Source organism: Harpia harpyja, chromosome Z (assembly GCF_026419915.1).
Source record: "Harpia harpyja isolate bHarHar1 chromosome Z, bHarHar1 primary haplotype, whole genome shotgun sequence".
Taxonomy (NCBI): domain Eukaryota; kingdom Metazoa; phylum Chordata; class Aves; order Accipitriformes; family Accipitridae; genus Harpia; species Harpia harpyja.
This window is the reverse complement of record NC_068969.1, coordinates 5,421,396-5,445,710: the sequence shown is the minus strand read 5'-3', so window position 1 is coordinate 5,445,710 and position 24,315 is coordinate 5,421,396. Positions and strand designations below refer to the sequence as shown.

Below are 24,315 nucleotides of genomic sequence, written 5' to 3'. Positions count from 1 at the left end.
AGAGCACAGTGGGTCAGTCCCCGGGGACCGAGCCACCCTTGCGCCTCGTCCCCACCACCCCGTCCCCCGTACCTCGCTCAGGGCCGTTTCCTCGCCGTGCCGCACCAGCCACCGGACGGTTGTCTGCGGGGAGCGGGCCAGGCACTCAAGGAAGGTTGAGTTCTTCTCCACCCCAAAAACAAGCTTCTCCGTGGCAGCGGTCCCTGCATGGGGGACGGGACAGGGGAAGGGGTGAGTACCCTGCGTGGGAGCTGCGTGAAGGGCAAGGAGGGAGGGCGGCATGGAGCATCCAGCACGCGGTGGGTGGCACAGGGTCTGCGGCAGATGATGCTGGTGCAGCTGGTGGGCACTGGTTTCCCAGCACCGTGCCGCCCACCCTCCTGGGCATTCCTGGCCCCTGGGCAGAGCTGGCTGCCTGCAGTGGGGCTCCTCAGAGGGGCTGGGGCTGGCGCTCACCTTCTGCGGTGTCCTGGCACTGGCTGAGCGGATCAGACTTCAGCACGTCCTGGCAGCGGGCACGCCTGTGGGAGAGCAGACAGGGGCTGTGGGGTGGCATCCGCCCCGAGCTGTGGGACCCCTCAGTGGCAGAGCAGCCGGGGAGAAGGGGAGGGTGGGGGGGACCAGGGAGGGCCGGGGAACTGGCTGGCAGAGTGGCAGCAGGGATCTGGGCTGACAGGTAAAGCCTCCAGCGCCAGCAGCTTGCCCTTCCCTGCTCCGAGCACCGTCCCTTCGCAGAGGGACAGCGGGGCTGGCCTGAGCGGACGCTAACCTCTTCTCGGTGAGCAGCTGAGGAGCACAGGTCTTGCTGTCCCAGGTGCAGTAAGGGTCCCTGGCCAGGCAGCAGTCGGTGCAGGTTTTGCCGTAGAGTTCACAGCGGTACAGGGAGAGCTGGAGCAGCCCGTGGGTGCTGCTCACAAACAGCTCCTGCTGCTCGGGCAAGCAGAACAGCGGCGGTCAGTATACCCACGGCTGGAGACAGGGGCTAGCCAGGGAACAGAGCTCCCTGCGCCCTGCTGGGATGGGGACGCTGGGTGACAGGGGGAGTGCAGGGCAGAGACCGCCACCCCGCAGGCTGCCCTAGCAGGAGCCCATTCCCTAAATGTGCAAGCCCTGGGGCCAAGGGACCCAGGCAGAGGGGCCAGCTGCCCTCTGTTCCCTGTCCCTTGGCTGCTTTAGGAAGAAGCAGGAGGGAGGACTCACCCTCTTCGGTGATAACTTCATGTCCAGGATGGGAGAAGGCACCTGGAGGGGAAGGAGACAGTGCTGCAGCTTTGTCAGTCCCTCAGGGGTGCCCCAGCCTGCCAGTGGGGCTGGGACCCTCAGGTGGCAGCATGCTGGGACCCCGGCCCAGGTCCCTGGTCCCAGCTCCACGCAAGCTGCCTGGGCTGGCCCTGCTCGGTGTGGGCAGCCCTGCCTGGCAGCCGTGCTTTCAAACCTGGGCTCAGCCCTCCCATTTTAGTTTGGGCTCTGGTGTGTCACCCCCATCCCTCCTAGGGACTGGATGGAGAGCTGGGAGATGACTTGGCTCGGGTCCGGCTGGCTCCCCTCCGTGCTACCAGCATCGCCTGCCAGTCAGGGCGGGTGGGAGCCCCCAGCAGTGAGGCGAGGGACCTCCTCGATAGAAGCCAGTGACTTGACGCAGGATCTCGCAGGGAGGATGCCACGGGGCGAGGGGAGGCTGTGTGGTCCAGCCACCGCGGTCCAGCCCCGGCTTCCCGTACCTTAGTGACGCTGATCTCCTCCAGGCTGATCGCCTCGGTGCCACGGCTCGCCCCACCGGCCAGCCCCACCTTCAGGATTTTACCTTCATCTGTGAACGCAGCAGGAGAAGGATCTGTCAGGGCTAGGAGCCACCCGACCAGCAGGACCAGCGTGCCATACAGGCTGCCCCGCGGTGACAGCGTCCCCAGAGCCGGGGTGAGCTCCCACCTGTGCCGAGGAAGAGCACGTCGTAGTGCCGGCTCTCCATCTCCAGCCTGTGCACCAGCAGCCGCCGCAGCCGGTAAGGTACGTTGACCCTCACCAGGACAGGCTGGCGGCCCTGCGGGTATACAGGCTCCCACATCAGCTGGTGAGTGCGCATGAAGCTGATCACCTCGTCGGGGAAGTCCTTGGTGGACTGCAGGAGGGGGTCGTACGTCTCGCTGGGGCACTGCGTGGCAACATGGGGGGGGCTGCATTAGGGTCGAGACAGCCTGTCCCGCCTCCCCCCCCACCCTGCTCCCCAGCCCCTTACCGTGCCGGGACGGGGATAGGGGACGCGGCCCTTGTATTCTACCCAGCGGTAGTCAAATCCCTCCTTGTGCGCAAAGGGCCCGCTGAAGGCAGCTCTCACGGCAGCCATGGAGTAGACGCAGACAGCAGAGCCGCTGAAGACGCCACTGTGGGGGGAGCGCGGGACTGTCAGCGTCCCTGCTGCTCCACGAGGACCAGGCGCATGCATGCCCTCGCCCCTGAGCCCACGCTGTCCCCTGTCAGCCCCAGAGCTGTGCACGGCACCCGGGAGGTGACAAGAATCCCTTTGGCACAGCCAGTCCAGCCTGGGGGACCACTGGCTGTGCCGATGCCAAATCTGGTGGGTTGGCAGACGGGCTGGTGAACCGGCAGCAGGGAAAGCAGTGAAACGGCTGGTGGCCTTCCTCTGCCATCTGGGTGCTGGTCCCGTCCTTCTCCCTCCCAGGGCTCCCCGTGGGGCAGCACTGGTGAGGGGCTGGGGGGGCTGCACTGCCCCACGCAAGGGCTAGCCAGAGCCCTGCTCACCTGGAGACTGTGAAGAGGCCGAAGATGAGGGGGTTCTGGGGGTCCCGGGTGCGCAGGAGGAAAACATCCTCTACAAAGAGAAGGGTGGAGGTGAGGCACCCAGGAGCTGGAGCGCCAGTCCAGGGGATGCAGGCGGGCATCCTCCATGCCATGCCCACCTCCCTGGGGCATACTGGAAGGAGCAGCTGTGGTGGAACAGCGTTGCTCCCAGCCGCAGACCGGGCTGTGCACTCACCGAGCTGGTCGAAGTGGGTCTCGGTGCCCTGGGGCCCAGGGATGGAGCACACCAGGCGGGCCTTGAGGAACGTGCTCCAGCGGTTGATGAGGCTGCGCTTCCCTCCAACGTCATTCTGCTGGGCACCAACAGCCGGGCTCAGTCCAGCCCCTCCGAGCCTCCCCCACCGCCGCGTGGTCCTCCGTCCCCACAGCAGGACATCCCCCCAGCCCTGAGCCCTCTGCTCTGTGGTAGGTGTGCAGTGACACCCTCACGTCCTGCTGTTGGCACCTGCTTGGGATGCCCCTTGGCCCGGAGGAGGTAAAAGCCCACGTGGTGGGACACCCGGCCATGGCGTGCTGGCCTTCGGTGACCGACCTTGCAGACCCGGGCCACCCTGGCGTGGATGTGCCGCCTCTCCCACTGCCCAGCTTCCACGGCCGTCTCACGGAAGAAGATGTAGACCTTGTCATCGTGTGGGTTGTAGGTATCAGGGATGGCGTAGGCGCCGACAAACGCAGGCTCTGCAGGGGAAAGGAGCGGCGCAACGTGGTCCCGTGCCCTGATCCGACCCTGTTGTACTGCCCTTGACAGCCCTTGGGAGCAGCGTGAGGGGCTGAGGGTACGCGGGGTGCCCCATGGAGACCCTGCTCCTCGGAAGGCAGAGCCCCATTCCTGGCGCTCAGGCTGCAGAGTGCGTGCTGGAGCGCGGGTCCCACCAGAGGCTTCATCAGTGCTTCCCCCCAGAGAGAAGAAGGGAGCCAGACCACTGAGCTCCGGACCCAGTGCTGGCCCCAGCCTCTCCCCAGCAGGCAGGAGACCCCCCCGCCTCGTGCCCCACAGGTCCCCCCGCTCCTACCGTGTAGCCAGTGGTCCTGGTTCTGCTCCGTCCTGATGTAGCTCTGCTCGGCCCCGTGGACCCAGGTCCGGAAAAAGGCAGCGCTGCTGCCCATGAAGTCACTGGAGGTGCCCGAATAGAGCTCCCCGTCTGCTGGGTCAGAGGGGGCATCGCTGGGTTGGGGTGTCACCGCCGGAGGTACCCTGGCAGGACTCCCCTGCATCCTCGGCGGGTCAGGGAGGGTGGAAGTGGCACAGCCTGGCTGGCAGCCTGCTCCAGACCCGTGACCCAGCATGGCTTCTAGCCCCCAACCTGCCTAGCCCTTCCACAGCGCCGGTATGAGGCAGGCAGGCTGGTGACACCGCACACCCCCATGTGCGTGCCACTCGATCTACACCCTACATTCACGATTCTGTGCAGGAACCGCGAGGTCGGGGTGTGCCGGGGCAGGACCAGGCTCTGCGGGATGGCTCCTCTCACTCGCACCAGCTCGGGCACCAGCCCAGGACCACAGCCATGCGCAGCAGAGCTGTGGTGCAGGCACCGCTGCCATTGCCTCCCAGCACAGACCATTCCCAACGCTCCCACCTTCCAGCATCACCTCTGCTCGCCGCTCCCTCTTACCAACGAGGAGTCCCGTGAAGGGTTCATGGGGACTGTACGGGCACCGTCCTCGCCCCGATTCCAAGGAGTGGGTCACCAACCGCATGGGGGGAGCCCCGGGACCCTGCCAGAGCCAAAGGGGAGATGTCAGCCCTGGGGGAGGCTGGAAACAAGCTGGGCATGTGGAGAAGAGTGGGAAGGAAGCTGGTGTGCTCAGCTCTGCAACGAGCGGGTCCCTCAAGGGGGCTGCCAGGACCGGGTCCTGTCCCCATGGGGCACCCTGGCACTGCCAAGCCAGGGCTGCTTCTCCCCACGCACAGCAAAGCCACGCAAGTATCAGGGACTGCACCAGGCTGGCTGGCCACCCTCCGCAGGCTCTGGGGCTCCCTCTCCCACCCCCAGTCGCTGGGGAGGAGGACGGGGACGTGCTGGGGGTCTCTTGCCACCTTCTGCAATGGGGATGTGGCTGGCCAGGGTGTCCCTCACCTTCCCCCTGGCTCCCAGCTGGATGAAGGCACAGACGGGTTGGTAGGAGCCGGTCCCGCAGGCGAACACGTGGCTCCTGTTGAAGGGCTGGAGGAGGCGGATGAAGTTGGCACACTCCGTCTGCTCAAGGGAAGATGTTTTAGTGGTCTGAGCCCAGGTCTGGGCACTTGTGCCCAGCCCCGTGGCGTGTCTGCTTGGGATGCAGGAGCCGGGCCAGATCCTCCCCTGACAGCTAGTAAGCTGAGCTTAACTCTGGCTGGCTCAACACCCTTGTCTCAGGCAGACCCCACGCTCCCTTTCGGGGTGATGTGGGTGTTTAACATCCATGGCAAACCACAAAAGGCCGTGAGCCGGGGGCTGCCAGCCCTGCTTACCTCCACGTTCTTCCCCGCCAGCTGGCAGTGTTCAACCTGCTCCCTGGAGGCTGGCCAGAAAATCTGCAACACAGAGACCCTGCCAATGCAACCCTTGCTTTCCTTCACCTGCCTGGGTAAGCTGGCTCCCGCGGGCACCGGTGGGAACGGGCTCAGTCAAAAGGTGCTGCCAGGCACAGGCGCATGGTAAGGACACAGGGCTGCTCTGCAATGGGTCTGACACCCCCTTGGGTCCCCAGGGCCCGGCCAAGCTTGGCAGGCAGCCTGCCAAATAGGCTCAGAGCGAATCTGGCGTGGGGACATAGCCTGGGTGGGCCACGGCACACCCAGTCAGTGGGCAGGCTCTCCTGGATCCCAGCCCGTGGGAACACCAGGCTGCAGCGCTTTAATGGGCTTTCCTTTTGTTGGGCTTGAACTGCGCACCCCGCCAGCAGGATGTCTTGGGATGACATTAGCGGACTTGCTGCTGGAGTTGTTTTAGCTCTTGCAGCAGCAGCAGGGACTAGGTGTGACAGCAGGGCTCCGGGCACTGCCCTTCCACCCATGCCCAGGGTCCACCCAGGTCTCCTCTCCTGGCCAAGCTGCCCTGTCCCTCCCCAGCATTGGCCTGTCCCAGCGGGGCTCAACACCGCCAGGGACGGGTTGACCCCACTGATTGAGACATCCTGGTGTAAACGTGTCCCCGGTGACGTTAGAGCAGGCCAGCTCGGAGCACATCCACCTCCACGCCCCAGCACTGGAACGAGGAGCAGCTCCCAGGGAGGAAGAGGCCAGCCTGGCCAGGGTCATGCTCACACCCTCCTCCCAGCACTGACCTTCTCGGGCTCTCTGCTGGGATGGTCCAGGTGGAGCAGGAAGATGTGGTTTTTTGCTCCCACCATCAGCCAGGCCCTGTCTTCATCCACCAAGAGGGCTTGGAAATCCAGCCCGTCCCCGGAGGCCAGCAACAGGCGAGAGCTGTTAGATTTCAGCAGATCTGAGGAGGACAAGGTGGGAGAAAGAGAAAGCCATCCGTGAGCGACATAACAAGGAGCCAGAGGCCCCATGCTCCCCCTCTCTGGGACAGCTCTGCCTACCCACCCCTGCCCCAAGGGAACGCTACTTCCCTGCCTTAGCAGAAAAACACCACCCTCGGTGCCCCAAAGCTCATCACGAAGCCTCCTCCCATGAGCCTACCTGGAGTAAACAGTGAGTCACTTCTACAAAGAGGAAAACTACCCTGACCTTGCCCTGGGCTGGGCTGGTTTGCGGGGCAGGACAGCAGTCCAGCCTGAGGAGCCCAGGTCACTCAGCTTCCAGCCTGCCTTTCAGAGGAGCCCTTGGAGCCCCAAAGCCTCTGCACCCCGAAACCATGGGGAGAGGGCTGAGAACAGAGGAGACTTACTTGCTTGCTGTAACTCCTAGCATGTTTTCCCCAGGCTTCAGATCAAAAGAGTTTACGTAAAAATATTTTGGCTATTTGCTGGGGCAAAGCATCCCTCCAAGGGAAGGTTGTATGGTAACACAGCTGCCACAGCTGGGTCTGGACACCTCTCCTCTGCCCACCCCCAAGCCGTTTAGTCTGTGAAGTGTCTGTTGGGTGCTGGGCTTTACCCCATGCCCTCAGGCAGGCGGATGGGTGCAGCGGGACAGAGAGAGAGATGGATGGCCCATCCCTGCCCTAAGGAGCTTGTAAGGGAAGTCCTGAGCTGTGCCCCGGGTACCACTCTGACCCTGCATCCACCACCCCACGTTTCCCCCACTATGTCCTGAGACAGCCTAAACCCAGCATTAGACCGGCTCAGGGTTTTCAAGAGCACCCCTTCAGCACTGCTGGAGGGAAGAGCCACCTTGCCGAGGGGGAAGGTGTGCCACGGACCCGGCGTGCTCCGTGGGGAGTGGAGACAGGACAGCGGGAAAGGCTTTGCTGTTCAGGCTGTAGCTCCTGTGCAGAAGCCCGGGGGCGGCTAGCGTGGCCCCTCTGGCACAGTTGCAGACACGTGGGTGTGCGAGAGGGACAATAAGCTCTTGTCTCTTGGCTAACCACTCCTGAAACAACATCTCCGGGGCCCACATCGGTCCGTGATGTGCAGCGCCAGGTTTTGGGGCTGGCTGGCGGGGCGAGCATCCCCCAGCACGGCGGGAGCGGCTGCTGCACCAGACACAGGATCACAGCAGCTGCCACCCCAGCAAGCGCCTGCTCCAGGGATCAAGGCAGGGGAGACCGGCACTGAGGCAGGCCTTAGAGCTTCCAGAGATCATAACACATTGCTTTCCTCTTCAGAAGTGGCGGGATCCGGCTAGGGATAGGGTGAAGGCTGGCTACGCTGGCAAGGCTGCTCTTGGCTTTGGTGCTGCACAGGGAAAGGTGCAAAACCAGGGCCATGGGAGGGGGAGATGGGCTGCTGCTGGATGGGTACTGGAGGAAGGTGGAGTGTGGCTGGAAATGCGGGGTGATCTGTAAGACCCAGGCTGAGAAATTACCCAAAATCACGTGGGTTGAAGCAGCGTGTCAGGAACTGAGGGAGGGAAGCTGTCAGGGGGAGCCGGTGCTGGCCGGGTGGACGGGAGCATGGGTGGACGTGCAGCCCCGGGCGCAGGTGGGGTGTACGTGGGCATGGGCACGGCTCCGTTCAAAGGGGACCGGCTGACCCAGGAGGTTGCGTCTCTCTTCCTTCCACCCTATTTCCAGGGCAGAGGGGAAGCGGGGCCAGTGCCTGTGAGCTGGAAATGCCACTGACGTCGCTCATCCCTGTGGGGGAAGGACCTGCTGGGCCACAGGCAACAGGCAGGGGTCCCTGCCCGGATCCACGCCACCGCAGCCAGGCTCGCTCCCAGCTAGCGTTTCCTTCTCCCCTTCCTCTGGGGTCAGAGCTCCAGTTACTGTGGGACACAAATCCTCCTCTGCCAGGAGCCTCTCCCCGCTGTGTCAGGGAGCTCCTGGCCTTCCTCTTGCTCCCACAAGAATTGTGCGCGGCCCCACTTCACTCCCCCGTACCCTTGGGTGCCCAAGGGCTCTCCTCTGGGTGCCGTGGGTATGGGGGAGCAGATTTCCAAGCCATTTCCCACCAGCTGAATGGGATTAACAGCTGAATTCCTGTCCCTCCCTGCGGGCCACTGTCACCGCTGGGTCCCCAGCAGGGCGCTGCGCATCGGCCACCCTCCTGTGTCTGCCAGCGCTCCCGGGACCTGCCTGGCCCAGGGGGAAATGTCAGGCAGGGCACTGGTTGGGGTGGGAGGGAAGGTCAGAGTTCATCCAGTACACGAGTGTAATTAAGTGGAGCGGGGACAAGGTTGGTCCCAGGGAACGTCAGCTGCTGGTCACCCTGTGAACTGCCCCAGCCCCGTCCAAGGACAAGGTTAGGCGGGATGACGGAGGAGCCCTCTCTGCTGCTGCGATAGTACGTGGGAGGACCCAGGAAGGACTCGCTGCCCTGCACTTGCACCATGAGACCTCTGGAAGGGTTAATGACCATGAGGGTCCGAGCCTGACTCTGTGGTGCGGTTCTGCTCCCTCACCAAGGGAACACCGGGCGCTGTGGATCCAGACCCTCTACGCAGGAAGCTGCTGCGGCACGAATCAGCCTCTTCTTGCCCTCAAGTCCAGCTATACCCGCAAGGCATTTGATCCAAACCCCTGCCCTCGAGGCAGTGAACCAGGCGGTCTCCGCAGCAGCTGCGCGGTGGCTAAACCGATGGGTGAGCCCAGAGAAACATCCTCTCCTTTGTGTTCATTATCTCCCAAGGCCACGGTGTTTTTCTTTATTGTCAGGACCACTGTAACGCCTCGTCCCATCCATCATCTCCGCCTGCCGCTTAGCTGCAGCATCCTCAGTGCGGGGCGACCCTGGGCTTCCTGGGGTCACAGCCCGGCTGTGCCGGAGGGCTGTCCTCTCCCCTTCCCCCAGCCATCAGTCGGAGCAGACGATGGAGGAGATCCCTGAAGCCCAAGGGAAGCTTGGCGCTAAATCAGGCTTCAGCCCCTCACTGCCGTTGGCTGATAAGAGAGGTGCCGGTGCAGCTTTTGGTGCCGATAACCAGAGACCCACCAGCCTGCCGCGCTCCCGAGCACTTGCTGCACGGTGATGGCTTCTGGGTCCTGCCCGGCTGGGCTGGCTGCGGATCAAAGGCTGGTGGAAGACCCATTTGCCAACTCCTAGCTGTGCCTGCCCTGGATTATTACAGTAAGAGGAGCTGGGAGGCGTGCTGTGGTTTCGTTCCATAGCTGCACTGCTGTATGGCCTCAGAAAACAGAGAGGTTCAGCTCCGGGCAGTGTCAGGGCTGACCCAGCCTGACCCAGCTTACCCGGAGGCTGCCTCTTGCGTGGCCGTGATTGCCAGCGTGCTATTATAAATCTCCTCCTCGCCTCCTGGGCAGGGTGGGAGCCGCTGCTGTTGTTCCTGGCCCCGTGCCCCATGCCCCATCCTTCCTTTGCTCTCCCAGCCTTCGGTGCTGTCATTTCCTTCTGGCGAGCCTGCTTGCATCTTCTCCCCCCGACCCCGCCAAGGGCTCTGCCTGCCTCCCCCGTGCTGGGATCTGAGGGCAAGGCTGATCTCATAGACGGACTCTCAAAGGCTCCTTTTCTTTTTTTCTTTTTTTTTTTTTTTCTAGGGGTTTTTAAACCTCAACTTCTCAAGGCATTGTGTCCTTGAACCTGCCTTGCGCTGTCCATGAGTCACATCCCCTGCCATTGTCTGCATTGTCCTTGAGCCCTCCTGATGCTGGGAGCTTCCTCTTCTGCCTCTGCCCAAGACTTGAGGGCTTTTGGCATGTCTGGCCCCAGCACACTGTGGGTCTTTGAAGTCAGCAGTCCCTCTGCGCTCCTGCTGCTCTAGCAGCCCTGCTCTGCCTCCGCCGGCTCCAAGGAAAGGCAGACCCTGCACCGTGTTTCCGAGCTGGGCTATCAGCGGGGCCATCTCCCCGCAGGGATATCCTGCGTCCCTGAGAGGTCCAGCCCTCTCCAGGCACAGGCTGGGGGCATCTTCCACCTTGCTGGCTGTCCCTGCCCAGAGAGCAGCTTCTCAGGGTGATGGAACAGGCCAAGGGGATGGCCCCAGAGCTTTGAGTGCAATGCCCATGGAAAAGCTGCACTGCCACCTCACAGGTGTGGAGAAGGGCTGGTTGAGCCCTGCCGACTGCCACGGCCAGGGCAGCACCGGGGACGTGCTGAGCTGCCTGTCCTTCAAAGCAACTTGCTCTTTTTCATATAGGAGAAGCTGAAAGCAGGTGAATTGGCCAAGTCTGTGCTGCAGGTCCATGGCAGGGTGACCAGCTGCCAGGCTAGCAGGGCTCTGCTCAAACTGCTCCGGTCATTCCCCTGCAGAGACCCTTTCCCTAGAGACTCCCTTTTTTTGCACTTCTCTGCTGGACTGCGTACCGGCTACCTGTCAGTCTGCTCTTATTGCATCTTCAGGTCACCAAAAGCAGGCCCCATTTTGCATCAGGCACAAGAAGAGCAAACTGTGCCTCCCCTGAAGAGCTCATAATCTAAACAGACAAGACAGATGCGGGGGGGGGGGGGGGGGGGAGGCTAAAAAGTGCAGCAGGGAAATGATCTGCACGGTGGATCAGTCTCTCCTCGGCAGGAAAGGAGGGGTAAAGGCAGAAGGGCCGAGCTGGGACAGGACCGTGATGGTGGGAGGCAAGGGAAGGGGCCAGCAGCACTGCCTGGGGCTCAGCGTCCCCATTGCACTGAGAGCGTGAAGACAGGGGACATTCCCCTGCGGCTGCCCAGGTCAGCTCCAGCCCAGGACACACCGTAAGATGCCCAGAGCGAGTCTGAGCAGAAGGAGATGTCCCTTCTGGTCCCGGTGTTGTGCTGGACCAGGGCAGGCCGTTCCCTGCTCAGCCCCCTTCTCCGACGCCAGCAGCGCCGGTGCAGCATCCTCAGGGGCTGTGTTTGAAGCTGCATCCGTGAAACATCCCGAGGGCCCAACGTGTGGAGATGTTGCGGCCACAACCGCGGGGCTACTGCCTGCCTCCCCCGAGCCATGGCCACCCCCTTCGCTCCCTGCCTGAGCGCGCTGTCCCAGCCCGCCCGAGCAAGGTGCAGACCCCAAGGAAATCCACCCTTACCTTTGTAGGCGAGGCGAAGGCGCGGGGCGTGCTGCTTCCATGCCTCGCTGCTGCCCGGCTGCTGCGGGAGGAGGAAGAGGAGAAGCGCGGCGAGGGGCAGCCTGCGGCCGGGGGCAGCCTGCATTCTGGCAGCGGAGAGGGGGGCAGCTCACCCTCACAGCACCATGGTCCAGCGCCGCGATGCCACCTCCGCCGCCAGCTGCAAGCAGAAAAGGGGGAAGGTTGTACCGCAGCGGGCTGCGTGCGGGTCGGGACCCCCGTCCCGCCGGCCCCTGGCTGGGGAGGGTGCTTGAGGGAGGGCGAGTGACAGCTCGGTAGGTCTGCAGGCAGCTCGTCCCCCAGAAGACGGCAGGCCAGCTGCCTGACAAGAGAGGAGCCACCAAGAGCAAGTGGCCAGCCCCCCGCACACCCACGCTAATGCTGCAAAATGAGCTGGGGCTGCTGTGCAGCCTGCTGCGGGGGGGGGGGAGGTCACAGCCGCAGCGAGCTCCGTGTGCTGGGCCAAGGCAGCCAGGCACAGGCTGGGGACCCCAGGCACAGGCTGGGGACCCCGCAGCACCTGCCGCGGGAGCCTCGTCGGCGTTTATCTGAGCGGAGCACCTGCGGGCTGGCAGGGGACTGGGGCTCGCACCTCCGCGGGGAGCACGGGCTCGTGGGGAGACAAGGCTTGTCTTGAGGAGCTCACGCAGCCCGAACCGGCCAGGCTGGGAGGGAAAGCGAGGGGCCCAAGGAGGTGGGCGTCTCGCTGGCTGGGCTGTCCTCGCAGCCTCAGCAGCCATCGACGGTCCTGGGAGGGGGTGAGGAGGATTTCTGAATATCTCCGTTGCTGTGAGCCGCGCTGGTCCCCGCTGGGACACCCTGCACCCTCCGCCTCTGGGAGCTGGCAGAGCAGCTGGTGCTCCCAGGACCAGTTTGAGTACTGGGAAAGGGAGCTGCGGCTGGGAGCCCCGCACACCGGCCGCACCGCCTGCCACCCGGGAGCTCCAGCGCGTTTCATGTCCAGGGACTTCCAAAGACCAGCTATTACAGCCTGCTAGGGAACGTGTGCGGTGTGATGCCAGCATGCCCATGGCATGTGGTACTCAGGAGCGCTTGGATTTGAGCATCCTGGAGGTGACTGATGTGAGGAAAGCGGAGAGGAGTGCTTGGGGAGTAGTACACCCTCCAACAGGCCCTCAGAGCTTGGGCATCCTAAATATCTGCTCAGACGCCAGTGCTTGGCCAGAGCCTGGTGAGGGATCCCTAATATTCATTGTACCTCAGACTGGGGTTAAATCTTGTCCCTTTTACTCAAGGGGGGAATTCATGTTTTGGAGCACTGTCCATAAATGCCACTCTTGTGATCCCTTCAGCATCAGCTGCGGCTGGGTGTACATGATACATCACTCTGGCCGGTAGCTCTGCAAATTGCCTGGTCATCGCAGACCTCTCCAAGGCCACCAGCATCCGTTGCCTCTGGGACGCTGCAGGCTGGAAGGACTCTCTTACATTTACACCCCCTCAGAGGCGTACAGGGTTTCACAGCCTCGTCCGCCAGCTCCCACACCTCCCGCGGGGAGCGGGGCTGGCCTGCCAGCTCTCGGCAATTAATTCAGGCAATTTAGATGCTTTTTCCCTGCTTATAAATGTCCCGGTCCCTAAATGGCAGCTCTGACTAACTCCCCCTCTTGCTGCATATTAAGTTCTTCCAGTCCCACGGCTGAAAGATTTAAAATGAGCTTTTTGGCTCATTCCTGGCCAGAAGCTCTTGGCGGAAGGAGCAGGGGATTTCTGCCATCCCGGCGAAGGGCTGTAGGAGGGATGGTGCAGCCAAGCCTTTCTAACTGCCTTGGTCTCTGCCTTCCACAAGAAGGAGCACTCGGCTCTGCTTAGGGAGGAGGTTTTGGGCTTGCGGAGTTGGGGTTTCTCTCCTCCTGGCAGACGGAGAGCAGGCAGCAGCCCGTGGCCGGGCTGGGGTGCAGCCCCTTGGCACAGCTTCTCTCCTGCCCGTTCCCTGCCCTCGCTCCTGCCTTGCTCTTGCTCTGGCCAGCATGACTTGCTCCTACTCCGGAGCCTTTTTCCCAGTCCCAGGAGACCTGGTACCACCCTGGGACCTGGATGTGACCCTGAGGTGGAGGCTGTGCCATTTTCTGTCTCTCTTTGGTTTGGGGCTGCTTTCTCAACCTATCTACTCCTTCCCTGGGCAGACTTTTTGACAGGCCAACCACTGCCTAGGGAAAAAAAACAACAAACATGATGGGTTTACCTTGGTTTAAATTGCTCGTTGTTTGACACATTGATTGTGGAGAGGTAGGAACCCTATCAGCCACACTGGGGACCCGCTAACAGGCAGTCCTGCCCTCGCTTCCCCCACAAACACCTTCCCAGCAGGCAGAGATGAGGAACAGCTTTCCTGGGGATGCTCCAGCAATTTCAGCTCTTCCCCGCACTCAGCCATCTGCAGCGGGAGTCTCACAGACCTGTCCTGCTGACTCGTGGCCATGCCCTGAGCGAGCACTGCTATGCTGGGGGTCATCGCAAGGACGTGCCTGGGATTTGACAGGGATTTTTTTTTTTTTTTTCTTTGCCAATGTGCGCTCGGTTGCTGGAGGACTCGGGAAAACACTGGCTTCTAATTGCAGCTTTCCATAAATGGAGCAGGGCCTGTGCTAGGCTCAGGTTTGGGCTAAGCCAGCCCTGGGAGGAACATTTCACGACCCAGAGCTCCAGGGGATGTCAGGGTGGGTTGGGATTCTGCGGATGGCAGCCAGGGCACCGCTCCTGCCTCCAGGACACGCTCATGCATGGCTGCAGGGTGAGCTTTAGGGATGCTTTGCATGCCTGCAGCAGGGGCGGTGGGGCAGGCGTGCAGGCTCCCACGTACAGCTTGGTTATGCCAGGACTTTGCCTCCTCGGCCTGGGGATGCCAAAGGCAAGTTTGATGGTGGCAGGAGCCGCAGCCACATGCAGGAGGAATGCAGAGCCCTGGCAGAGCTGAATGCAGGGTCAGAAAAGGTGAGGATCTTGCTGGAGGAGCTTGCAGTGGACAAGGAAAGAAAAAACTGTCAGAGGATAACCTCCAGTAAGAAAGGTTCCCCTATATATCATTCCTTCACCAAGACTTTGGGGCTCCCCCCCATCATGCCCAGGCAGCGGTGAGGGACTCGGCACATCCATCTCCTGACGCACAGCTAAAATCCCAGTGGCAGCTCCCGACCCGGCTGTGCCCGCAGCCCCTGGCGCAGGGGCATCCCTCTCTGTGCCAGTCGGAGCGGGGACACTGGGGGAAACACGCGGCAGGGTCACGTCCCCTGCCTGTAAACCTCTGCCCAAATCTGCCTGGAGGTGAAGAGCTCGGCAGAGGCAGAGTTTACACTGAGAGGGTGTCTAGAGGATGGAAACAAGCTGCGGATGATGAATCCAGGGTTAAATTAAACACGCCCGACAGCTTTAAATAATCAACTGTCCGGAGCTGCAACTATTTCTATCTCAGTTTGGCGAGGGAAGTGCTGATGAGGGCAGGCTGCTGGGCGAGGGGATGTCTGGGGGGGGTTAAGATTTCATACTCTGGGCACCATGGGGCCGGAGGGGGAGGACATGGGTGCTTGCAGCCCTGTTTCGGGGGAGCTGCCAGTCATCAGGAGTGCCTCGGTGTAGGCGGCACTGGTGGTGACAGCACGACGCTGGGCTGACTTTGTGCCCAGCAGTCCACCAGTTGCCCTGGTCCCAGCAGTCACCCTATGCCCTCCTCTCCCTCCCCTTCCATGGGTGACCTGCAGGTTTAAGGCTCTGGGCTGTCATCTAGAGTCACCGTTTCACGGCACGGCGCTGAATTTTTCCTTTGGAGACAAAAAGTCCCCTGAAAGGTCTTGCCAGAGACTGAGCAGCACAGGGAAAAGACAAATCCCTCCTGTTTGAGACATGCGGGTATGGGAGGGAATTGTTTATCCGTGAAAGCACCAATTTCCTCCTGACAATGCCTATTTGCTGCGATGCCGCAAATAGTGTAAACCAGCCCAAATTTCAGAGGGGGAAGGGCCCCGGCAGTGGATTTATCAGGCCACAGATTGTCTCCCGAGAGGGAAGAGCACGCTGAACGCGAGTTCTTCGGTGATCCTGCGGCACGAACAGCAGCCCTGCCTGCCCGGCGCAGCCCGCCATGTGCTCCGCCGCTTTCACAGGCCCCGATTGTGTCCCGGCTAATCCCCACACACCATTTGCAGCCTAGTGCCTTCTTCAGTTACACGGCGGGGCTGGCGGGGCCGTGGGCAGGAGGTGAAATGCTGGCCCCCAGCAGCTGGGGGACCTCAAGGGAAAGGAGCGGGTGGGAGGAGGAGAGGGGCTGCACTCTGGTGTCAGCATTCGGCCGCAGTGACCCTCCCCACCGGGGGACAGAAACACTGTGCTAGAACTCACCGGGAGAGGGAATAGCCGCAGGGAGCTGAGACCCCCCCTCCATGGGGCTGGCGCTGCCCAAGGGTCCCAAGCCCTGGCTCCCAGACCCGAGCCCCACGCTCTTGAGACTGTCCTGCCTCCCCCCCTGCCTGCCAGTTTGGGAGCTGGGAGAAAGGAGTCTCACCCCGGCAAAGAAACTGGGGGGCAAAGCCAGGCAAGGAGGTCCAGCAGACAGGACTGCCGTGCCCTGCCGTCAGGGAGTCTCCTCCTCTCCCACGGCTCAACCCGGGTGCCCGTCCCTGCACGGGCACCTGCAGGTTAGTGGGGTGCACGCCGCGTGGTCTGTGCCGTGCAAATGCGGGGCCACACGTGCGGGGAGCGTGCACGGCTGGAGGTGTTGGTCGCGTGCCTTGGTGTGCACCCCTGCCTGTGGCTGTCCCTCTTTGTAAAGCGCTGCCTGTCCCCCCTCCTGCCCACGCAGGCACAGAAACCCTCCCTGCTCGGCCCAGGGCTTTGGTTGTTCCTCTGCATCCCGCGCAGGATGATGGATGCCCCAGCAGCTGCAGGGAGAGACAGCTGTCGTCCTTCTCCAACCAGGAGGACAAAGCCGTGGGCCCTCGGCTCCCTCCCTGCCTTCCTCCAGAGCTGCCTGGCCAGGGCAGGACCAGCGCCGGGAATGCCTGCAGTGGTGAGCTGCTCGTGGGACAGGGACGGAGGCACGGGATGCTCCTGCAGCATGACACAAGTTGGGACCATGAAAGCCAGTGCCAGAGCTCAAGTGGCACCGGGGTGTCACGGTGTGCCCCATGCAATGGCAGGGTTTCAATGAACCCCTCAGTAACACAGGTCACACGTGTCCATGCAGAGCTCCAAAGATCAAGGAGGAGCAGATTTCGGAGGGTTTGAAAGGAGGAATTGGTCAATAGCAGAGCAAGGCTGAGGTTGCTCAGGCTTCGCCCGCATTTCTCTGCAAGGCTGGCCAGCGGGCTCCCTTCCAGCTGGGACATCTCCTACGCTCCCGCCTCCTGAGATTAAAGCCTACAATCACAATTAGCCCCAGATCACCCTTCCTTGCCAACCACCACTGCCGAAGGGTGCCAAGCACCACGAGCATGGAAGAATGAGTCCCAGCTGCTGCTGGCACACCGTGGCCCTTCGGCCGGGCCGCGCTCGCTCCGTGCCATCGGCACGTCACCCCTGCCAGGCAGGGGGGCTCCTCGCTAACGAGTACCAGGCGATAACGGCGATGGAGCAGGGACAGCTCTGTGGTCTGGGTGGTATCAGGGGGACTTCACTGCCTGTGGTGACACTTCAGAGCATGAGCGCTTGTCCCCCTTTTTTACGTCTTACGTGTGCTGATGTGCAAACATTCCTGGTCCCCGAGACCTGGCATGTCACATTGAGCACATGCCAGCTGTGCCGCTGCAAAATCACGGACCTTACGTAGCCTCGCAGCTGGTTTTTCTCCTCTCCTGTCACACGGACAAAGCGGTGTCCATCCCGGGCTGTGAGCCCACCCGTCATTGCTGCCCCGGACCCCAGCAGAGCCCCCCTGTCTCTGCTCTTCTGTGCAGACAGGAGTTTTCTCTCTGCTTGGGGCCTTGGTAGGTGGGAGCCAAGCTCAGCTCCTTATCTTTGGCAGGGGCGGGGGGGGTAAACCTTTAGGTTTGGAAAGGTAAATAGGGCACTTTCTCTAACAGTGTTCATCTCCCTGAAGTTTCACTAGCTTAAGGCACGCTCCAGTTGGGACCACATCCTTTAAAAGCAAATGGGGAATTACCAAGCCCAAGGCTGGCCAGGTTATTAATAACTGTTTATGAAAGGATAAGGAGCTGGCTTCACTTATCCTCCTGTTAATCCCTTTCTCGGGGGCCCGCTGCCTCAGCCCTTACCTTTCCCTTCCTACCGAGGGAGAGAGGTGAAGCCTGCTCCGGCTTGGCTCTCGGGCGTTGGGCTGGGAAGGTGGCCCAGCAGCCGGGCTTGTCTCACTGCACCGTGACAGGCACGGTGATGGGCTAGATTGGCCCGTGCTCTCAGGCAGCAGGTCCCGCGGGGCTTTTTGGTGTTCCTGAACGTGCTGCTTGAGCCAGGTAGTGCCAGTTGAGTAACCTCCACCATTCCTGCCTTTAATTCACCCCAAGGGCATCCAGCACCAGGGAGGTAGCGAGTCCAATGTGCAGAGAAAGCCGGATGGAGACGCAGCGCAATCGCACCTTGCAAGTCCCATCTCACCTAAAATGCTGCCAGAATACAGGCAGCTTCCAGTGCCACCAAACTGTTGAGTCTGGGCAAATACACCTTGGGGAAAACCTAGGCAGGCAGGGACTTCTTGGGACTCTGCACACCCTCCGGCGCTCTCCTTGCCATACCAGTGCCGCATTTCCCCACCTCTGTTCACGGCTTTCGTGCCTGCGTCCCCAGCACAGAGCAGCGCTAAGGTCCTGCTGCCAAGCCCCAGCTCAGGCAAGCGCTTGCAGGATGCTGCCCAGGCCAGGGCTCCCGGAGCAGGGTAGCTGGCAGCGGCGCAGAGGCAAATTCGGAGGAAAAAGGCTGGGCTCCTCCCCAGACAAAGCAGAGGGTCAGGGAGGTGGGTCATGCACGGAGCAATCATCACGTCTCATGCTGGGCAGCAGCCGTACAGCTCGTCTCAGCCCAGTCAGGGTTGACTTGGCGTATTAAACTCCAGATTAACTTGGTGTATTAAACCCTGGATTGACTTGGCATATTAAACTCCCAACCTGCCTCCTAATGCAATTGAGAAGCTTAAAATTCTTTCACGTTTGGGAAAGGGCTTGCCACTCTCTGATGTTGTGTTAGAGAAAAAGTACCCAAATAAGGTAGCGAAGAGGCTGTGTGCTGCCCGCTCCGCTGCCAGGCCAGCTCCCCAAAGCCTCAGGAGTCCCCAGAGGCAGCGCCGCATTCCTCAGAGCCATTTATACCACGATGCCGCCCGCCGGCTGAAACCCACCCTTGTCACCTGTCCGCCACATGGCCTGACATTCAATACAGCCCTCGGCAGGCTCAGGGAGCTCTGCCTCGCTCAGGAGCTGTTTTCTGGGCTTCAGACTTTCCAGGCTGGGTCTGCGTGAATCACGCACGTGCTAAAACCTGGCAGGGGCTCCAAGGCCAGGAGTCAGCATGGACTCTAGCCAGGGACGAGTTTGCTAATGCTTCTTGCCCCAGGCTGGCTGAAAAGCCTCTGCTGGGGAGAGGGGCTGGGTGACACGCAGGGTTTTGATACAGAACTTGCCAGCTCTGGGTCGCCAGCTCAAACCTGGGCAGGCTCAGCCGTCACCTAGTGTCATGGGCTGCTGGAAAAGAAGTGGTGGGCTTGGTCAGGGTCCTGGTGGGCACGTACGAACATCCTAGGGAGCCTCTCTGAAGTATCCCAGCAAAGAGCCAAGGGCTGGAGACAGCTCCGTCCCCAGGCAGGTCTCATGAGAGAACCAGCTCTGGGGAGCGCAGAAGCATCCCTGCTGCCTGGACAGGCAGGCTGCAGTCTTTCCCAGCACCCCCAAGCCAGAGCATCTCGCTACTTTAAGCTGCCAAGGCATTTTTCAGCAAACCTGCACAATTTGTAACACGCGTTTTACTTCATTCACAGCGGGATTGTTGCTTCCCACCTCCAGACCTATTGGGTGGGGATGCTCAGCACCTCTCGGAGAGCCGTTGGCTTTGCTGCATTTCCCCAGCTCTAATCCCAGGGCCATTCCAGGTGGGAGCTGGCTGTGAAGCACCTGCTCCGCTGCTCAGTGACCCGGCTCATCCGCTTCACCATTGCCAGCCAGCGACACGGCTGCCGGTCACGCTCCCAGGGCCTCTCGCCGTGCCAACCGGGGCCGCCCGCCTCCCCCGACACTTGAAAGCTCTGGAGTGTTTTCTTTTCATCAACAGGAGCCCTGCTCTCTGCTCTCCCCGGCCCGCTGCGCTAATTGGAACAGGCTGGACAGGCGTGGGGGGCTTTGCCGGAGAAAGTATTTTAATGAGGATGGAGGGTGCCTGTACTGTTATCTGCTTCTTCTCAGAGTCTCTTGGCTGGGCTCCTCGGTAATTACAGCCTGGATCGCCGGGTAAGCTCTCCGGCTCGCGAGCCTTGGACCCCTGCAGAGCACCACGCTCCCGCAGCCTCCTCAGCGGGCCGCCCTTTGCTCCGGCACGCTGCTCGGGGGGACAGGGGACACAGCTTCGCCTGGCTGTGAGCTCCCGAGGGGCTGAGCGACCTCGCCGTCCCCACCCCAGCAGCTCTGCTGCGGCAAAAAGGGAGCTGTCCGGAGCAAGGCTGCAACTTCTGCGCAGGGTATTTCTTAGGATCAGCGCCCGGCAGAGGCACCGCAGATGGACGCGGGGCCGTTCGCCCCAGCTGGCTGCTCATTCGTTCTTCCCCGGGAGACACCAGGTCAGCTCCGGGCTGAGCTGAAGATGAAGGCACATCTGTCAGGGGTTGGGGCAGGTCAGTCGCTGGGCGGCTGCCGTAGCTTTTGTGCGAGGAGAACCAGGGCGGCCGCTGGCAGCAGCATGCTCTGAGGCAGACAGCTCTGCTCGTTGCGAGCATTTAACTGGCAAGCCAAACCAGAGATAACCCAGCCCAGCGGATGGTCACAAGTGGAGGCACCTCCTCAGGGCACGGCTCCCTGTGCCGGTATCCCCAGCTGGCCAGCGCAGCCCAGAAGCAACCACCCCCGTGTACCATCCCCACGGCGCTGCTCCCAGGACACAGCCTTCCTGTCCAACCCCTGTTTCACGTGAAGGCCTCTCAGTCCTCCGTGTACTCATCTGCACAGCGTCCAGCCACGGAAGGCCACCGTGGCTGTCGTTATCCCAGTGCGGAGCTGAGGCACAGATGGACTAAGTGCCCTGCCCGTGGCCAAACGGGAACCGTAGCAGGGCAGGGATTGACCCCAAGTGTCCCATCTTCCTCCAACAGCAGTTCATCCTCCTGCAGCACAAACTGGCTCAACGCTAAGCCTGACTCTACCACCGCCCGTGCACAACGATAGCGTGTACCTCCAACACATGGTGGCAGAGCTGTCACCACCTGCCTGGTGGGAACACACACCGTGGGAAGACCAGCTCTTCTCTCAGTGGACAATGGACAGATTGAAACTGAAAGCTTTTTTTTTTTTTTTGCTTTTTTTTTTTCTCCACACTACAAAGTGCTCAGGCCAAATTAGCTGACATCAGTTTTCCTCCTGGAAAACAGGGAAATAAACCTGAACTCAACAGTGGGAGAAGCAGAGTAGTTCCTGCGCACAATAAATGGCAGCTCGCCAGCGCGCGAGACAAGAACAATAACCCCACACGGTCGTGCGCTTGTGAACGGCATTGTTTTAGGGAAACCATGTCCTGGGCAGGCTCCCAAATCAACTGGGGCTGACGTTGGTGACAATTGTGCTCCGTGCCATGCCATCCCGCTGGCGGAGCTGGGTTGTGCCGGCCCGGAGCGTGTGCGTGGCGTGCCTGCAGGCACAGCGGAGCTGGGGGTGGATTGGGGGGTATGTGGGGTCGCCGAGCGTGGAGATGGCAGAGCCCAAATACCCTACAGTGCCCACATCGGGGAATAATAAAGGCTTATCTCTGCCGGGAATATGGAGTGCTTTCTCCCAGGTACCACAAAATCACTGTCATTCCTTGGCATCTAGGCACAAGTAGATGCTGGATTATTATGGCTGTGATTTGGGATAATCTAGTCTTCAGGCAGGCAGAATGACTCGGTCCCCTGCACTGTGAGCCCAGCTCTGCAACCTTCCACTGGTCATTTTGCCACTCTATGCTTCAGTTTCCCCAGGCAAAAAGAGTCGGAGAAGGTACAGCCGGCTCCTGTGAGCAGGGCAGAAGTGAGAAGTAGGTGGGGAGGCGATGGGTGGCTCGCAGGGGCCAGGGAGGACCAAAGCTGGAGACCCAGTGCAGAACAGGTAACGCTGGGTTTGCCCTCTTTCCCACTGCAGCCTATCCTTTGCAGCAGCTCCTGGCCACCCCGAGCAGGGTGGAGCGGGATCTCCCGAGCAGACCTCCTCCCAGAGGAGAGCTCCTCAAAGAGGGCAGGTGAGGCTGGGTATGGCCCCCCATTCCCCATCCAAAAGCCATTGCCAGCTGCCCCCAGGGCCAGGGGGTTACTCAGCTGACTGATCTCTAGGTCTTTGCTTTCAACACCAGGTTCGTAACTGCGTGAGCGAGTGCCTGTAAAGACCCAATTACCCCATGCTCTCTTGCTGTAATCCCAGCTGGAGTGGGGATAGACCAAACTTGGAGGAAGAGGCAGCTCCGAGAGTCCAGGAGCCAAGGTTTACAATAAATCTTCATCCTTGCTGTAAACAGCCCCCAAGAGGGTGTCACAGGAGCACAGCAGAGAGAGAGGCAGCCAGAAACCCTCACCGGCGAGAACATCTGCCAGTCCTGCTGGCTCAAGGGCTTGGTTTGGCAAAGAGCATCATTAGCAGCGAGTCCTGCTGAGGACCCCGGGCTTGGCTCCCGCTGCCTCTGCTTGAGCTCAGCGCTGCTTGCCAGCCCCGCGGCCTGGCATCGCCTCTTACCTAGCCAGCCGAGACAGCTCAGAGCGTGGCACCCCCTCCGTGGCCTCCATGCACAAGCACATTGGTATTTGGGAGAACAACTTGCATCCTTGGGGGTTTCCTGTTTAAATCTCAACCTAAGGAACCAGAGCAAACGATCCCTGTCTTGCATCCTTGTGGAATTTGGTGAGATTAGATTAGGGATGAATTCTTCCCATATTTCTTATAGAGCTGATATCTCTGCCCTGGCTTTCAGATTGACTTCCCCATCCCCGGCTCATAAATCACAAGGGTGTCTGTGTCTCTCTCTCGTTTTCAATACCGTTAACTCTGCAGGAGAAATCTATACGTTACAGCAACCCAACATGTCAAGTCAGTGACCCATCGAGGCTGCCAGACCCCCCCTCCATTTGAAGGCTGTGCGAGGCCCAGCCAGAGGAAAGCTGGGACACGCTCCACTTGGCAAAGAGAAAGCTCCCCGTGGCTTGCACGCGGGTCGCGTGGCCGGCATGTGTGCAGGATAGCTGCAATTCTGCGACCAAATCTCCTAGAGCAGCACTTTCCCCTCTTCCCTTGTGCACGAGGCTGCATCAAAAACTGCTGGTTTCCAGCTTAGCAGAAATTTCATGCCAGTGCTCAGCAGCCAGTTTAATGCAGTGATTCCTTATGAGCAATAAATTGCTTAACTCAGCACAGCCGTGGCAGCAACCTGAGGCTTGGGGCTTACCGAAGCCCAGCTACACCCTGCCCGTGAGGTGCCTCCTGATGATTTCCAGTGGACAGTGCATCCCTGGACAGGGCTGCCGCATACTTCCAGGAGCTGTAATTCATGCCAGAGGTGGTCTTGTATCAAGGATAGGAAGAAATAACCCTCTTTTTGTCTTAATTTCATTTTGTCAAGTGCTTTGTTATTTGTTTCTAGACATAAATAAACATGGAGTCTTCTCCCTCCCGCCCTCACCCTGAGTATCACAACTCCATCGCACTGAAACATCCACCCATCGCTTTCAAGACGCTCGAGGCGTGTGAGGCTCCTGACTCCCAGCCACCTGTCCCCGGGCTCTGCAATGCTTCCAAGCAGAAGGATCATTAGTTAAACAACTCCTCTGGAGAGCACCCGGCATTTCTCAGGCTCTGTTTCTTTTCTGCCTGCTATATTGTACGTCCCGAGGTTTCTGAGAGCTGAGGCATTGCAGGGAGGGAGTTGAAGAAGTACGATTTCCCTGTCCCAACAGATTTCACGCAGCGCGAGCAGGGGACAATTCCCCCCACGGAGGCTCTTTTTTCTCCTCGGACCAAGGCTGTCACAACCGCTTGGAGGCAAATGATTGATTTTTATTTGGGGGGTGGGGGAAATTCAACAAAGCTGTCTTTGAGCAGTGGAAAGGTCCCCAGCATGGGCTAGGCATTTAGTGACGATCTGTCCAATATGGGATTTAGGGCTGTTAAACCTTAGCAGCAAAGCAGAGCATCGAAGTCAAGGAGCCCCAGAAAAGCAGCTCTGGAGACAGAGAGCTTTACCGTAGCAATAAAACCTCCTGGAATCCAAGTTAAGGTATTAATAGATATAACCATAAAAGATTATTACCACAAACTTTTCATTGCATGCTGTGGCAAACTGAGCGGCAGAATAAGCTCTGCTTTCTCTGTAGGAGCTGGGAAAAGACGAGTCACTCATGAGCTGCTCTGCACATAGCTATAAAATGCAACGAAGCAGACCGTAAAACCAGACAAGTTTACAGCGGGTCAGACCTGGTTCAGCCGCCCGGGCTGAGCTGCTCCCACTGGGAACCCTACCCCAGTCAGCTCTCCCGGGGAGAGAAACAAGGCAGCCTAGTCCAACCTGGGCTGCCAAGCTTACGAACAATTAAAACCATCTCTCAGCTACTCACCGGCCAAGGAGCCTGCGGGATCTCAGCGGCGATGAGCCCACCCTGCTGCCAGCCCAGCAACCTCCAGTTCGTTGCCCCCAGCAAACCCAAAGCACCTGGAAGCTGCAGGCAGCAGGGAGGAGCCGGGGGGGTGGAATAGCAGCCGGGGGCAGCCCCTTCATTCATAAAACCAGCCCAGGCTGCTGGAAAACCCTCTGTCCCGTTGCCGCC

At 60.6% G+C, this 24,315-nt stretch overlaps 1 protein-coding gene across 2 annotated transcripts in view; it reads right to left on the bottom strand.

The window, feature by feature from the left end:
• The window catches only part of SEMA3F (semaphorin 3F), a 25,413-nt gene extending 1,098 nt beyond the window's left edge, over positions 1-24,315 (bottom strand). The window contains exons 1-17 of one of the 2 annotated variants that reach the window (XM_052776223.1): positions 24,106-24,315; positions 11,331-11,529; positions 6,091-6,251; positions 5,276-5,338; positions 4,902-5,021; positions 4,437-4,539; positions 3,834-3,962; positions 3,353-3,498; positions 2,996-3,110; positions 2,761-2,830; positions 2,237-2,381; positions 1,930-2,152; positions 1,722-1,810; positions 1,201-1,242; positions 770-924; positions 457-521; positions 73-203 (exon numbers count right to left, since the gene is read on the bottom strand). In XM_052776223.1, coding sequence (XP_052632183.1) covers positions 73-203; positions 457-521; positions 770-924; positions 1,201-1,242; positions 1,722-1,810; positions 1,930-2,152; positions 2,237-2,381; positions 2,761-2,830; positions 2,996-3,110; positions 3,353-3,498; positions 3,834-3,962; positions 4,437-4,539; positions 4,902-5,021; positions 5,276-5,338; positions 6,091-6,251; positions 11,331-11,454 — 1,881 coding nt within the window. In that variant the 5' untranslated portion in view covers positions 11,455-11,529; positions 24,106-24,315. Of the gene's footprint in view, positions 1-72; positions 204-456; positions 522-769; positions 928-1,200; positions 1,243-1,721; positions 1,811-1,929; positions 2,153-2,236; positions 2,382-2,760; positions 2,831-2,995; positions 3,111-3,352; positions 3,499-3,833; positions 3,963-4,436; positions 4,540-4,901; positions 5,022-5,275; positions 5,339-6,090; positions 6,252-11,330; positions 11,530-24,105 lie in introns of both variants that reach the window. The other variant, XM_052776222.1, reaches the window with a different exon arrangement.